Here is a 16,292-nt window from a genome sequence, read left to right as displayed (position 1 = left end):
ACTTCAGGCATCATGCTCTCCAAAAAAACCTCTGAACCCCCAGATTGAACTGAGAAGCTTTTTGTATGTTCACGTGCCTTCCAATGCTGGGATCCAGCCCTCTTAGAACTTACCATGTTACGCTGAGATGTTCATGGCTCTGTCACGCCACCTATTCTAAAGCTTCTTAAGGAAGGTGACAGGGAACATATTTTATTCATTCCTGTATTCCCTGTACCTAACACAGTCATGAATGACAGGTAGACATTCAATGCCTGTTCATTACTGAACTAATCTCTCTGCCTAGATCCAGGTCGGCACGTGCTAAATATCCACAACTGTGCTCACGGGTCAAAGTTCAAATTCATGACCACTGCCATTAAATGCACTTTCACTGCTATCCAATCATTGTGTTTTCTTATCCCTTTTCTCTCCCCCTCTCCCAAATGACTATTTCAAAACTTCTCATTTCTACTCAAATCTCCTCCCCAATCCTCCCTTGTAGCTGATGACCCTGCTCTTTATTTTTTTGAGGAAACGGAAACTATCAGAAGAGTAGTTCTCCCAAGCTCCCAGCACCTTCTACTACATCAGCACCAATATAAGCTGCCTTCCTTCCTGTTCATTTGGGTGAAGTATCTGTGCTCCTAGCGAAGCCCGATCTCTCTACTTGTACAAGTGCTTCCTCTCTCGCATTCAAGAAATTCACTTCCGCAATTCTCCCCTCTTTCCTGTGACTCGTCAGTCTCCTGTCTCCATGTGATCATTCTCACGGGCGTACAAGCATGCTCTCATTTCTCCCATCGTAAAAGCCCTCCCTTGAGCCCACTTCACTATTCCTGCTAACGTTCAGCTCTTCTCTGCCTCCAACGTCCTTGCGCCCGTTCTTTCACAGAATGTCTCCAATCAGGCTTCTGCCCCCATCCTTCCACCAAAACTGCTCTGGTTAGGGCCATCTATGACCACCATGCTGCTAAGTCCAATGATCAATTATTCATCTTCAACTTATCAACAGCATCTAAAACTGCTGACTACTCCTTCTTGAACACCTTCATCATGTTGCTTCTGTGACAAACTTTCCTGAATCTTCTCGTCCCAGAGTGACCGCTAATTCTCAGCCTCCTTTGCTGGTTCCACCCAATCTCTTAACACTGGTATGCCCCAGAGCTCCAGATTTAGCCTATTCTCTGTTTTATTTACATTCGTGCTCTTGGAAATTTCACGTACTCTCTTCCCCTCTCCCTACACACTGAGGGTCCCAAATCTACCTTGCCAGCCTTACCATCGCCCTGAACACCATACTTGTTGATCCCTTCAGCAGCTCCATTTGGGCGTCTCCAATAAAACGTATCCAAAACTTACTTCCTGTTATTCTCAATACCCCCATCTACTCCCAATACATACTGAAACCTGCTCCTGCCACAGTCATCCTCAAAGCACCTCATGGCAACTCCATCTTGCCAGCTGCTCAGGCCAGACACTGGAGTTGTCCTTGACTCCTTCTCTTACTCCCAACGTACCAGAAAATTCAGATGGTTCTACCTTCGAAATATGTCAAGCTATGGCACAGCTCTGTTGAGCACTTTCCAAAGGCTTCCTATCGCACTCTGAGTTGAAGCCAAGGTGTTTGCAATGTCAGTGAGGCATTACAGGCTATGATCCCCTGCTGCCCCTTGGACCCATGGCTCTGCTCCCCGTCTTGCCTCTCCACCCCATTCCAGCCACACTGACCTCCTTACCCGTCCTTAAATGGACCAGGCACACCCCCATCCCAAGGAATGTGCGTTTTTGTCCCTGTTACTCGAAACATTCTGCCTCAGGTAGACTGAAGGCTCACTCCCTTTCCTTTTTCAGATTTTACTCAAATTCTATCTTTTAAAGAGGCTTCTCATGCTTATCCTAGTTACAAATCAGTCCCTCAACATTCCTTATTCCCCTTCTCTCCTATTTGCTATCAAATGTACCATCACCTAGCACACTACAAATTTAACGTATTTATTTTGTTTATTTTTTTCTCCACCTAAATGTAAGCTTCATGAGGTCAAGCGCTTTTGTCTGATATACAGCCAGGTGTCTGAAAGAATGACTGACACACAGTAGACTTTCACTAAATACCTGTTGAAAAAAATGAATACATCAAATAAGAAGTAAATGAAAGAACTAGTCACCCATTTGCCTTTTAATCTCTTTTGCATCATGAATGCTATTTAGAGTCTGAGGAAATTCTCTCCATAAATGGACAAACAAACAAACAAACAAACAAAATATATATATATAATTATATATATGATATACGTATTATTGAATATATCTGTACTATATCTACATAATATATACTATGTTATATAGATATATATTACACATATATAGGTAGATACAGACATAGACATAGACACAGACATAGATATATCCACACATTTGCATATAGTTCTAGGGATTCTAAGAACTGGCAGCATGTATTTTATCCAAATGAGGTATCTGCTGATGCATGATCCCAAACATTAGTGGCACACAAATGTATTTTCTGTCCTCTACAATTAGCTTTAACTTACATTTTATTTGGGGTGTTTTATTACATTTTCTTCTTTTCTTCTTTTCCTACTTCTAGATTGGTCAGAATAATATGGATTTCGAGGGAAAAGTACCACACATATAGTAATCTGAGTGGTGAGATTTATAATTTGACAGCAAGAGAGCAAGGGTGTGGTGATAAATGGAGATCAAAAGATATATTTGGGTTTCAGGAAGGAGAGAAAACTGTGCAGTAGGAAAGTAACCAAAGAGGGATATGAAGCAGGTTGGCCAGGACCCAGAAGCAGAGGGAAGAAAGGTTAGTTAATAAGGGGGTAACTAGGAAGGATTGCTGGTAGAAAGTCAAGCAGGACCAAGAGAGTTTTCTTTCTTCTCTCTGAGTTCTCCACATCTCTACTTCCAAAAACAATCTTTTCCGAAAAAAAAAAAAAAAGCTTTCATTCTCTAATATTACCATAGTTCTATTCATGTGAAGTTACTTAAGGAGTGTTACTTTGTTCTTAAGAAATTTTGATATCTGTGCAGAGAGAGATCCTAATATTTTATTGAAAAAAACTACTAAATAAGATCTTTGCAGATCAACCAAATTTGGAAAATTGATTTTTTTAAGGCAAAAATGAATTCACCACCACTCTAAAGGGGATAAAAGGTTTTAGGAAAGGGTCTCTTCAACTAACACTTCTCAAATGGTTTTTAGCTCTAAATAATGCAAATTTCTTACCATTCAGCTCAAGTCCGTGTTAGTTCTTTTATGGATAAAAGAAAAAACTGTAGATAAGAATAGAGAGGAAGGAAATTAATGCAACAACTTAACCCCCTGAGCTCCTTCCTTGACTCAGCACCCTGGGGTCAACAGGCATCACGCAAAGGCCCTGCTCCTCCCCTATAGAGCAGCGGGCTCACTGGATGCTTTGAACCACTTTGACAACATACTCCTGGCTTTCTGGCAGGCAGGCAGAGTCTGGTAGGGGTTCTGAAAAATAATGTACTTCCATTCTTCACTCCAAATATTCAGTACATGGCTTGCCTTAAGACCTAAGCACTGGAAATGTGTTCTACCAGAGCAGGTGGGCAAAGAAGTGCTCGTTCCTCTTTTGACACAGGCAAGAGGAATCTTGGGAGAAAGTTTCAGTTGGACCCATTAATCATTCCATTAATCATTCATTTAAAAATAAATACAGGCTTAGCCAAAAGTCCGGGGATGTGGAGCTATCAGAAACTCCTAAAGGTCTAATCTAAAGGCCTTTAGTGTGTGACAAGATAGTTTGCTCAACTTTCTAAAAGAATTTCCATGAAGAGCATTCATTCCAATACAGTCCCAGTGAGAGGATTTTTCTTCATTTCTGGAATGTGCCTATTACTAAGACAAACATTATTATTCAAACAGTTTCCTTGTTTCTGCATGAAACTGTTCTTTTTGCTTGTCCACACTCCGGCTTTGAAGTATTTTTTAAGTAAACATTTATATTGCAACGTAACACACATAGAGAAAAACGCGCATACAAGGTTTGTGCTTGATGCAATTATCACAAAATGAACACATCTGTGTAGCCACCATCAAAGTCAAAAAAGACTTATCTCAGAAGCTTCACTTGTGGCCTCTCCCAGTGCATATTCTCCCCTCCCCCTCAAAGGCAACCACTATCCTGACTGCTTTGAGTTTTAAAGACAGTTAAAATAATTCTGATAGCTTTGTGACATGAATGAACATGATGTACCAAATAATCCTTCTCTGATGAATAGGTTGATGTGCTTTTTCTCTTTTTTTTCAACAAGGTCAATTTCCACATCATCATGTCCTCCTCGGAGGTTCACAGGAATACATAACGTGGGGTACATTTCATCAGTCCCAGCGTAAGGGATCTGTGGAAAGGTCTTCTTTCCAGAAATGTTCAGAGAGTGCAGTTCTTCAGCTGGGTGGGGTAGAGAGCCCCTGAGATGGCCCCAATGTTCCTTGCTCCCCGGTACTCATGCCCTTCTGTAATTCCCCTCCTTGACTGCAGGAAGGCTGACCTAGCGACTTGCTTCTAATGAACAGAATACTGTAAATGCGATGTGATGTCACTCCTGAGATTGGGGTATAACCCACCCTGCTCGCTCACTCTCGCAGCTTTACTGCTCTGCAGGCAGCCAGCTTCTATTTTGGGAACTGCCCTATGAAGAGACTCACATGGGAAGGAACTGGGGGTGGCCTCCAGCCAACAGACAGTGAACAACTGAGACCCTCAGTCCAACAACCTGCGAGGAACTGAATCCTGCCAACAACCACGTGAGAGAGCTTGGAAGCACACCCTCCCCCAGTGGAGGAATGAAAACTGATGCCTGGATTACAGCCCCAGCTGATGCCTGGATTACAGCCTTATAAGAGACTCTGAAGCAGAAGCACCTAACCAAGCCACACCCAAATGCCTGACTCACAGAAACTGTGAAATGATGAATGTCTATTGCCTGTAGCTGCTAAGTTTGTGGGTATTTTGTTGCCTAGCAATAGATAACTAATACCTGGGAAGAAAAGAAAAAGATGCTGAGTTCCTCAAGTCTGTGGCCATAGTGCATGGAGAACAAGACATCACAGAGAACCAGCTGCGTCAGTAAAACCTTTGAATTCTTTGTACAAACCTGTGCTCCCAGTTTCCAAGCCCCTGGCCATGGTCGGATGAAGGTCCAGAATCCTGAGTTTCCTGCTCTTTGGAAAGCTGAGACCACCGTCTTTCTCCTTCTAGAAGTAGCCTGAACTGTCCGGGCTCTCCTTAGCCTCTATTCCCTACTTCTCCCAATGTGGGCTGCAACGTCTCATCCACTTTTATGCATCTGCCTAGGCCAGCTCCTCCTCCTTGAATGCACTTCCTTCTCTTCCTGATTTTCTTCATCTCTTATGATGGGCCAGTTTCAGCATCTCCATGGCATTGTCCCTAATGGCCTCAGGTAGGCAGCTGTTTCCCTCCTCTGGGCTACCAAAGCTGATATCAACTATAGCACTTATCACATCTCATAGCGATTGTTTTCCTTTATGTTTCCATTGTCCAGTGGGGTCTTCTCAGTGGTCCCAGCGTCCTAGAGTAGTGCCTCATACATAGTAAGAGTCGGGAAGTATTTGTTCAATAAAAAATGTATTCACTCGTATCAGTTATCGCAGATAAGACAGTAAAATCCCAACACAGTACGGCATATTACACTGGATGACCAAACACATTCATCAACTCTGTAAATACTACGGAATAGAACATATTTGACTTTGAAATGAGTGCTAGTGATGTCTTTCATCATTAAATGCTAGGGAATTTCCTCTACATTTGGGCTTTCTTTGTATAAATAAAATACACCTTTGCCTTTTATTTTTCAGCCTTATTTTTACAAGGCTTTTAGGGGGCTTAGGTCTTCCACTGACTCACTGGGACATCTGACTGAGAGTCACTCCACCATCTTTTGTAGCCTTGTCCTTTTGATTGCTGCTATTTCTTCCTGGAGAGGGATTCAAATTCATGATGCAAAAGGACATGTATAAAACAGCATTAAATTGCGGGTCTACAAGGCTTTCCAGAATCTATAAATCTTCTGCTAATTCAGGACTGTTTTACCAAGTATTCTGGCCTCTACTTGTTTGTGCTATAATCTAAACGTGAAAGCGGGATGCTTGTGTTATAAAGAACCATTTTAGTTATGGGAGGCCATGAACACAGCTTCAGTACATCCTGTGCCCTGTCCCTTATTCTCACTGTGAAAACATCTGCTCGTCTGCTACCGTGAAGTGTCTGTTTCCCACTGCCCAGCTCTCATGGTGTTCTTGGCTCCAGACGCAAGAGCTTAGCATCACGTAAGCCTGCTATATCTGAAATGTAGGAAGTTTCTTCTGGATATAGTCTAAAAGAACGGCACCCTTTAATGAATCAGGCAAAATCCCAAGATCTTATTAAATTTTACTGTGTATTCTCACCAGTTGACTATCTCAGGCTCTCAGCAACATTTATTATTCCAGGTCGTAGGGTACAAAAACAAACTACACATGATCCTTGCCATCTAGGAGCTTAGTATTTGAAATTTTACACCAGAGTGAATGCAAAAATCAAGGCCTATTGCAAAAACAAAACAAAACAAAAAAAAACAAAACAAAAAAACTGCATTGGGTGCTACTGTGTGAATTTCCTACTGTTTTATGAATGTCAAGGGTCAACTCACCTTATAGAGACTGTATTGGCTTTTACTGCCTTTCCCTACCCTCCACCCACACATGTGGTTAGCATAAATCATTCTACAGAACCAGCATTTTCTCACGCCACATCCACAGAGTTCATCCACAGTCCGAAATTTCTTACCTTTAATGTGCTATTCAAAGTCCGGATTTTGTGGAGCTTCTCATTTATGGATGGATTTTTGCACCGCTTGACAAAGGACTTTCTCAACTCCTTTTTGGTTGAAGGTCGCCGGTCCCCAAGAGGAGATAGACTAGCTTGCTCTAACGATTTGTAGAGCTTCTCCATTTCATCATCTTCAGACACTTTTGTCTCTTCTATTAAAATAAATAAATACCAATAAACCCAGTTAATCAAGGACAGAACATTTGACATGGTCCTAAAACAAGGCCCTCCTGATACCTTGATCTTAGACTTCCAGCCTCCAAAACTGTGAGACATAAATTTTTATTGTCTAAGCCGCTCAGTTGGTGGTACTTTGTCATACCAGGGCCATGTTCCCTTTGAAGGCTGTAGGGAAGGATCTGTTCCAGGCCTCTCTTCCAGCTGCTGGTGGTTCCTTGGCTTGTGGCAGCATAACTCTAATCTTCACATGGTGTTTTACAGTGTGCATGTCTCTGTGTCCAAATTTCCCCCTTTTACAGACACCAGTCATATGGATTAGGGGCTCACCCTATTGACCTCTTAACTAATTACACCTGCAAAAGATAACCATTTCCTAATAAGGTCACATTCTGAGGTCTCAGTGGTTATGACTTCAACACAGGAACTTTGGAAGCACACAATTGAACCCATAATAGTACACAATCTAACCTCCCAAAATTTATGTCCCTCTCACATGCAAAATACATTCACTCATCCCAACACCTCCGAAAGTCTTAACCCATTCAAACATCAAGTCTAAGTCTCAAATCTCACCCAAATATCATCTAAATCAGAGACTGGTGGGACTCAGGGAACGATTCATCCTGGAGCAAAGTTCCTCTCCACCTATAAACCTGTGAAACCAAGTAAGTTCTCTGTTTCTAAAATACAATGGTGGGGCAGGATAACCTTACAGACCAGTACACACTCTAAAGCTTGAGAACCACTGTCCCAGATCACTTTTTAATGTCCTTCCTAGAACTGTTCTTTGAATGAAGGAATCCACCTGTGGTCTGCGGCTTTCAGCAGATAATAATAATTCCTCATGCCACACACCTCCATTCTCTTTGTTAACCACACCTTGCCAGCCTCAGCTCAAATGCTCCCAGTAAAGTGACTCCACCCAGGATCCGGGGGGACCCGGAGGTGCTAGGCTAAGCCAGTGGCAGTTCCATCATGCTAGCCACAGTCAGTCACCCAGGGATGAGCACGTGTCTCAGATCAGGCCCACTGGGGCCAAAGAGACTCAATTCTGAGACTTTGGTTTGGGGTATCAGGGAATCAATTTCTCTATTTTCCTAAATGGAGTGGTGTGATGATGTAACCTGGAAGATTCCAGAAATCATGCCAAGAATCATGAGAATGGAGCCAATCCATAGGATCCAACTGACACATGGATTTCGGTGATACCATTACTGCCCTCTTGGCTTATGGGAGCCAGTACATTGCCTTTGTTAAGATATTCTGAGTGTCGTTTTCAAGCATGTGCAGCTGAAAGAGTCTCAAATGATACAGGAAGTTACTCAAAGAAAACCATCTCTTGATGGTGCTTTAATTTCTTACTAAGAACTTCAGTCCTTTATTCACTTCAGTCTGAAAATAATGTTGGGAAAGATAGACAATAAGATTGTTTTCTACCATGTACTCCCTAGTGTCTATGCATTTTAGCTCCCGTCCTGAGAACAAGCTTGATAGAGGATCATATAGGAAGTATGGCCTTAGAAGAACTGCAGAAAAGGTCTCACCAAAGAGAAAAGCACACAACAGTAGTCTAGAAGCATCAAAATTAAGCGCACTCACTTACTTTACATTTACTCTTATAAGATTAAGTGTCTTTAGGCAATAGTTTTCCCCCTTCTACTACCAGAAAGCCCACAGGTGTGCCCAATACTCTTTCATAAAATGAAGAGCAAAGATGTTGGGCTAACTTTGCAACTAAATTAAAGTATTGGTCAGTAAACTTCTTTGTTCACTACAATATTATTAAAAAAGGAGAAAATATTCAAAACTACATTTCAACACAATTAGAGTTTTTGGCTCAGGCTGTGCAGACATCAAAAGTAGGTTTTTGTCAATAAGCACATGAAAAGATGCTCAGTATCATCAGTCATTAGAGAAATGCAAGTCAAAACCACAATGAGGGCTTCCCTGGTGGCGCAGTGGTTGAGAGTTCGCCTGCCGATGCAGGGGACACAGGTTCGTGCCCCGGTCCGGGAAGATCCCACATGCCGCGGAGCGGCTGGTAAGCCATGGCCGCTGAGACTGCGCGTCCAGAGCCTGTGCTCCACAACAGGAGAGGCCACAACAGTGAGAGGCCCGCGTACCGCAAAAAAAAAAAAAAAAACCACAATGAGATACTATTTCACACTCACCAGGATGGCTAAAATCAAAAAGGCACAATAAGAAGTGTGGCCAAGGATGTGTAGAAACTGGAACCCTTAAAGTTGCTGGTGGGAATATAAAATGGACCCACCACTTTAGGAAACCGTTTGGTAATTCCTCAAAATGCTAAATGTAGCATTTTAAGTTACCATATGACCCACCAATTCCATTTCTAGTTATATACTCAAGAAAATTAAAAACATGTTAACACAAAACTTGTGCATGAATGTCATGAATGATATAGACAAAAGGTGCGAACAGCCTAAATGCTCATCAGTTGATGAGTGGGGTAACAGATTGTGGTACACGCATGCAATGGAGTATTAGTCATTAAAAGAAATGAAGTACTGACACATACTAAAACATGGCTGAACCTTGAAAAATTCTTCGAAGTATAAAAAGCCAGTCACAAAAGACACATACTGTATCGTCCATTTATAATGAAATGTCCAGAATAAACAAATCCATGGAGACAGAAAGTAGATTAGTGGCTGCCTGGGGCTGAGGAAGGGACAAGTAGGAATGGGGAGTGACTGCTAATATGTATGGGGTTTTTCCTGTGTGTGGTGCTAAGATGCCCTCAAATTAGATTGTGGATCTAGTTGCACAACTCTATGAATATACTAAAAACCACTGAACTGTAGGTTTTTATGTGTGAATTTTATGGCATGTGAAGCATACGTCAATAGCGCTATTAAAAAGTAGACTTTTATAAGATTATCATGATAACTGATGACACTTGCATAGGAGAAATACTAAGCATGGCAACAGTCCTGGAGTTAAGCTGGAGACATTAGAAAGTCTTAAGAGATCTAAATGAAAAGACATCTGACTCTTAGAGAGGAACATTAGCATTGGCGACTCTGGGAGTTTTCAGTCCCACAAGAACACAATAATTGTACACATCGTTTTTTTACAGATAGGCAGGTGGGGACTCTACCTCAAATAAAGCCTGAATACATAGCTTTTAATACCACAGTATTTTTAAAGTAATATATATTTAACAAACCTCAAGAAACAAACCAAACAAGTATACAACAAAGAAGATAAACAGAATGACTACTTTCTCTGTGTTCACCAAGCTGCTCAGTTGTGCTGCTAAAGATTGTGATAGAAAATAAAAATACTTTCGACTAACACGTTAATTTGTAATTATGTCAGAGTAAAATGATTATATTAAGATCTTACATCTAATTCAACAATATTAAGTCAGTAAAGATGAAAATAAACTTTAGAATCTTGAAATAACATGGCATAAAGGACATTCCCTAAATGAAAAATAAAGAGGACCGCCTCTTTGGATAATTTTATTATTATTTAATATATTTATATCAATATATATTACCTTTAAGTTAAAAATATCAGAGATTATCGCCCTTCCACACACATATTCCTGTCCCTATTTGCCTTTTTTGTATCATAATCTGAGAGATATACAACATATTGCTAGATACTCATGGGAAAGACCTGTGATCTAACCTCATCCATGACCTAAATGGGGATTTTATACTGTTTTACTGTTACTAATGGCTGGTGCCTAGGTCTTCACAGGACAATAAAATGAACATCCAGTAATAATGGAAGCAGATGATAAATAGGATCATAGGACAAAAAAAAAGACCCAAAGGGCACAAGCACACAGGAAAACACAGCTTGCACCTGACCCCAAAGCCGAGGTGAACCGAGTCCTTCCTAACGGTTGTATGGAAGACTAGCGCTGGCTGGCTAATCCTACAGGGCTATCCCTGTACCTTTCAAAGGCTTCTCAATAGAGTAATATTTTAAAAATCTCCATTTCACCTTTTTTATATAAATATTTTTCTAAATTCTAATATCATATTAGGAAACACTACATTGTTCCCTTATCTTACCAGATTATAAAAAGAGCAAAAAAAAAAAAAAAAAAAGATTGGCAGAAAAGACCACTGGTCTCTCTCCCTCTGGAAACAGAAGCCAAGTTAATTATTTCTATCTCCCTTGTCTTCTGTGGCAAAATGAAAGACTTTTGTCTGACAATCAAGTGTTTTCAACGCAACTGTTATCCTTCCTCTCAAGTGCATATTTTAGTCTCTTACATAAAATAACAGGACTTTAATTTCCTTCTCCACATAAGGCATCACGCCTCACGAGTTCTTTGCCAAGGAAGATGAAAACTATTTTTATTTTATAGATGAGAAAAAATGTGGAGATTCTTGGAAAACAGTAAGTGATCTTTCCAAAATGTAAAGCAGTGTGGAATGAGGAATAAAAGTTTGCTTCCACGCTGTGCAGGCCCAGGCACTTCCGGACCAGTCTTCTCCAACTTTAATAAGCAAACAACCACCTAGGGATCTTGGTAAAACACAGTTTCTGATTCATTCAGTCTGGGATGGCGGGCACTGAGACGCTAAATTTTTAAGGAGCTCCTAGGTGATGTCTGAAGTGCTGGTCCATGGACATACTCTGAGTAGCAAGGCTAGACTGCTTCCCAGCAATTAGTCATGCAGAAACAGCCTCAGCTCACCGGAAGAGAAAAGGACTGAAATTACAGCTAGAAAGTTGAGACTTGTCCAGAAAGCAGCATCTATTTTCTCTGTGCCATATCATAGTTTTTTAAAATATCTGGCTTGCTCAAGGGAGGGTTCCAGAATCCCTGCTCTAAAGCATCAGTATCTCAATATTGTTGAGTTGGTAGGAATTTGAGGTAAATGTTAGTGACCCTTTACTTCTGTTAGACTGGCTCTGAATGTCTGGAGGGGTCAGTCTAGAAAACGTTCTCCAAACTTAGGTCAATAATCTAATGATTTAGACTCAATAAAGGGATGATATATATTTAAGAAGATCTTTCTTGTTGACATTAGCAAAAGACAAAACATGGAAGATTCAGAAGGAGGGGAAAGATATGAGGAGCACTTCATGCCAAGAGCAGTGAGGCAAGAGGAAGGAGAAGTCACCCCAATACAATTTCACAAGCAGAAAATGAAGGTTTGGAGCAGATAAATGCCCTTACCTTTCCAAGATGGTGCTCTCTTGTCCTTACGTCTATGGTTATAATCTAGTGTGATCTGTAATTACTTGCAAGACATCCTTGTTTCTGCCTTATAGGAAATCCTCAGCGTACATATTTAGAGTTACATATTTCCACATGGCCATTAAATCCCTACTAATAAACCTTTTCCCAGGAAGTGATAAAAATCCTATACAGTTGAGATTATATTTCATTCCGCAGAGGACTGAATGTCCTGGAAAACTTAGGACTCATCCTTGATTCCTCTCTTTCCCTCACACGTTTGATCCCCTTATTAAGTTCAACCATCACATATCTTTGAACGTCCACTGTGTACTCGGGCAGTGCAGCTGAAAGACTAGGGATAGACTAAACCAGGCAACAATCCTTTATGAATCTTACATTCGTACATTGTATGTTTATAATATATCCCAAATATGTGTATTTTTTCTGCTCCCCACCCCACTGCTACCATCATTTCATTGTTGGTCTATTTCGACAGCTACATTCCTAATACCCATTTTTCATACAGTGAAGTGATCTTTTTAAAATGTAAACCACACCAAAACATTCCTCAGCTTCAGTTCCTCCAAAAGCATCTCATTGCACTTAGAACAAAATCCAAATACCTTAAAGGACCCACTAGTTGCCACATAGCCAGCTGCTACTGAATTCTCCAGTATCTTCCTATGCTGCCCCTACCCACTCTGCTCCAGCCATGCTGGATTTATTTCTGTTTCCTGAACCGCAAAATTTGTGCCAGTCCTATAGCATTTATACTCTACGTTCTCTCTGTCTAGGGCATGTTGCCAGCTATTGTTTATATGTGTAGGTTTCCTTGTGAAATTCAGGTCCCAGATCAAACATTGCCTCCTCATGGAGATCCTCCCCAACCAGTCATCTAAATAAAGGTCCTTCTTCCTACCTCCATTATTATATACCCTTACCTAATTTCCCTTATAGAACTTACTCACTACCAGAAATTATCCTGTTCTTCTACTTACCTGCTAATTGTCTCCAAACCCTGCCAAAACAGACATATGCACCAGACTGTAAGTTCTATGCAAGAGGGCTATTGCCTTTGTTATCTTCAAAAAGCATCTCCAAATGCCAACAATTGAGCCAGAAATATAATACCTCCTCACAACGTATTTGTTAAACATTCACTGTTTGGTCAAAATTTCCATTCTTAATCTCATTCTCACCTCCTTCATATATCCATACATCACCTCCTTCATATATCCATACATAATAAACACAGCAAGCTAATTCTGGATTTGGATTCTTTAAAAACTCAGTAAGTAAACTATTCTTACTAAATGTCAAGGGTCTAGATAGAGTAAAAGTAAAAATTAAAATTTGTTTTTGGTTAGTGAAAAAGGGAAAGGACACAAATTACTAACAGCAGAAATGAAAAAGAGGGTTATCACTACAGAATCCATGGGACATTAAAAGGATAGTAAGAAAATGCTATGAGCTACTCTGTGCCCAAAAATTTAATAACCTAGCTGAAACAGACCAATTCTTTAAAAGAAACAAAACTCACACAAGAAATAAATGATTTGAATAGGCCTATATTCAATCAATAATTGAAAAACCTTCTAATTGAATCAATAATTAATAACCTTCTAAAACAAAGCACCAGTCCCATATGGGTTCACTGATGAATTCTACCAAACATTTAAAGAAAAAATTATACCAATTCTCTACAATCTCCTTCAGAAGACAGAAGCAGAGGGAATACTTCCTGACTCATTCTATGAGGCCAGCATTACCCTAATCATCAAATCCAGACAAATACATTTCATTGCTGAAAACCAATATACCTCATGAACATAGATGCAAAATTCCTCAACAAAATATTAGCAAATTGAAGAATAAAAAAATTTTACACAATGACCGAGTGGGAATTATCCCAGAAATGCAAGGCTGGCTCAACATTAGAAAATAAATTAATGTAGTCGATCACATCAATAGGCTTAAGAGGAAGAAGGAAAAAAACACATGATAATATCAATAGACACAGAAAAAGCATTTAACAAAACCCAATACTCATTTGTGATTAAAAAAAAAAAAACTTCTCAGTAATCAAGGAATAAAAAGAAAATTCCTGGCGGCTTCCCTGGTGGCACAGTGGTTAAGAATCTGCCTGCCAATGCAGGAGACATGGGTTCGAGGCCTGGTCCAGGAAGATCCCACATGCTGCAGAGCAACTAAGCCCGTGTGCCACAACTACTGAGCCTGAGCTCTAGAGCCTTCGAGCCACAGCTACTGAAGCCCCTAGGCGCCTGTGGTCTGCAACAAGAGAAGCCACCGCAATGAGAAGCCCGGCACCACAATGAAGAGTAGCCCCCGCTCGCTGCAACTAGAGAAAGCCCGTGCACAGCAACGAAGACCCATCGTAGCCAAAAATAAATAAAATTAATTAATTAATTTTTAAAAAAAGAAAGAAAATTCCTCAACTCAATACAGAATATCTACAAAAAACCTACAGCTAACTTCATACTTAATGGTGAGAAACTAGAAGCTTTCCCTCTAAGATCAGTAACAAGGCAAGGATGTCCCCTCCCACTACTCCTCTTCAACGTTGTACTGAAAGTCCTAGCCAACACAATAACACAAGAAAAGGAGATAAAAGTATACAGATTGGGAAGGAATAAATAAAACTATCTTTGTTCATATATGACATGAATTTGCATCTGGAAAAGGCAAAACTATGGAGATAGTAAAACGATCAGTGGTTGCTAGGCATTGGGGAAGGGAAGGATTAAAAGGTGGGGTACAGAGAATTTGTAGGACAGTGAAAATACTCTGTATGATACGGTATTAATGGATACACGTTGTTATATATTTGTCCAAACCCACAGAATGTAGAACACTAAGAGTGAACCCTAAGTTAAACAATGGACTTTGGGTAATTATGATGTGTCAGTGTAAGTTCATCAGTTTTAAAAAATATACTACTTTAGTGGGAGGAATATTGATAATGGAAAAGGCTATTATGCGTAGGGGCAGGGGTAGACAGGAAGTCTCTGTACCTCCCTCTCAATTTTGCTGTGAACCTAAAATTGCTCTAAAAATTAAAATCTACTTTGAAATATTTGTCAAGTGGCTGCTTACTATAGTTTTGTAGTTTGAGGCAAATAGAACCTTATTTGCCTTGGCTTTAATTAAGAAGAAATAAAATTGTAGGGAGAGAAATTAAAAATTAACAACCAAAGGGTAGTGCAGGAAAAGATGTCAAAGGCTTATGGTGTTGTCTAGACAAGAAGGATCTACCTGTAAAAACTGATCTTATAGTTTCCATTTCTAGTTGAAAATTCAGACACGTGCTCATATCATTCTAGTTCCTTGCTCTTGATGCACAGGGTGACATATATTCAGGAGTCTCCGGAACAGCCAGGAAGGGTCAGGAGGGTATAATCAAAGAGACAAATGAATCTGAGACCATTAGGTTGGGAGCATCTCAAAGGACTGCACAAGATTCTTCACAGAAGTAAAGTGTAAACTGCAGGTGTATGCGTTCAAGAAGACTTGCAGATCAGGGACGTCATTCTCAGACCAGGGGCACAAAGAATATTCCCCAGCTTTGTGTAAAAATACCTGGAGACAAATGAAAATGGAAACACACTGATCCAAAGTCTATGGGAATAACAAAAGCAGTTCTAAGAAGGAAGTTTATAGTAATATAAGCTTACCTTGAGAAACAAACAAACAAAAATCTCAAATAAACAATCTAACCCTGTACCTAAAGGAACTAAAAAAAGAACAAACCCCAAAGTTAGTAGAAAGAAATAGTAAAGATCAAAGCGTAAATAAATAAGAGACTAAGGAGTAGAAAAGATCAGTGAAACTAAGATCTGATTCTTTGAAAAGTAAACAAAACTGCTAAGCCGTTAACCAGATTCATCAAGAAAAAAAGGACTCAAAAACAGAAATGAAAGACAGGTGACAAGCAACACTACATGAATACAAAGGCTCATAAGAGATTACTACAACAAACAAATATACACCAATAAAATGAACCTAGAAGAAATGAATAAATTCCTAGAACATGCAAACTCCCAAGACTGAATCAG

General features: G+C 40.1%; 2 protein-coding genes across 2 annotated transcripts in view; one reads left to right on the top strand and one right to left on the bottom strand.

Annotated features, from left to right (window-relative positions):
* Positions 1-16,292, bottom strand: part of IPCEF1 (interaction protein for cytohesin exchange factors 1) — a 93,905-nt gene that overhangs the window by 6,260 nt on the left and 71,353 nt on the right. The window contains exon 10 of the mRNA XM_060029739.1: positions 6,825-7,018. Coding sequence (XP_059885722.1) covers positions 6,825-7,018 — 194 coding nt within the window. The remainder of the gene's footprint in view (positions 1-6,824; positions 7,019-16,292) is intronic.
* The window catches only part of OPRM1 (opioid receptor mu 1), a 158,449-nt gene that overhangs the window by 85,333 nt on the left and 56,824 nt on the right, over positions 1-16,292 (top strand). The window lies entirely within an intron of this gene.

Source organism: Delphinus delphis, chromosome 14 (genome assembly GCF_949987515.2).
Source record: "Delphinus delphis chromosome 14, mDelDel1.2, whole genome shotgun sequence".
In the NCBI taxonomy this organism is placed as follows: domain Eukaryota; kingdom Metazoa; phylum Chordata; class Mammalia; order Artiodactyla; family Delphinidae; genus Delphinus; species Delphinus delphis.
This window is presented reverse-complemented; position numbering and strand designations above follow the sequence as displayed.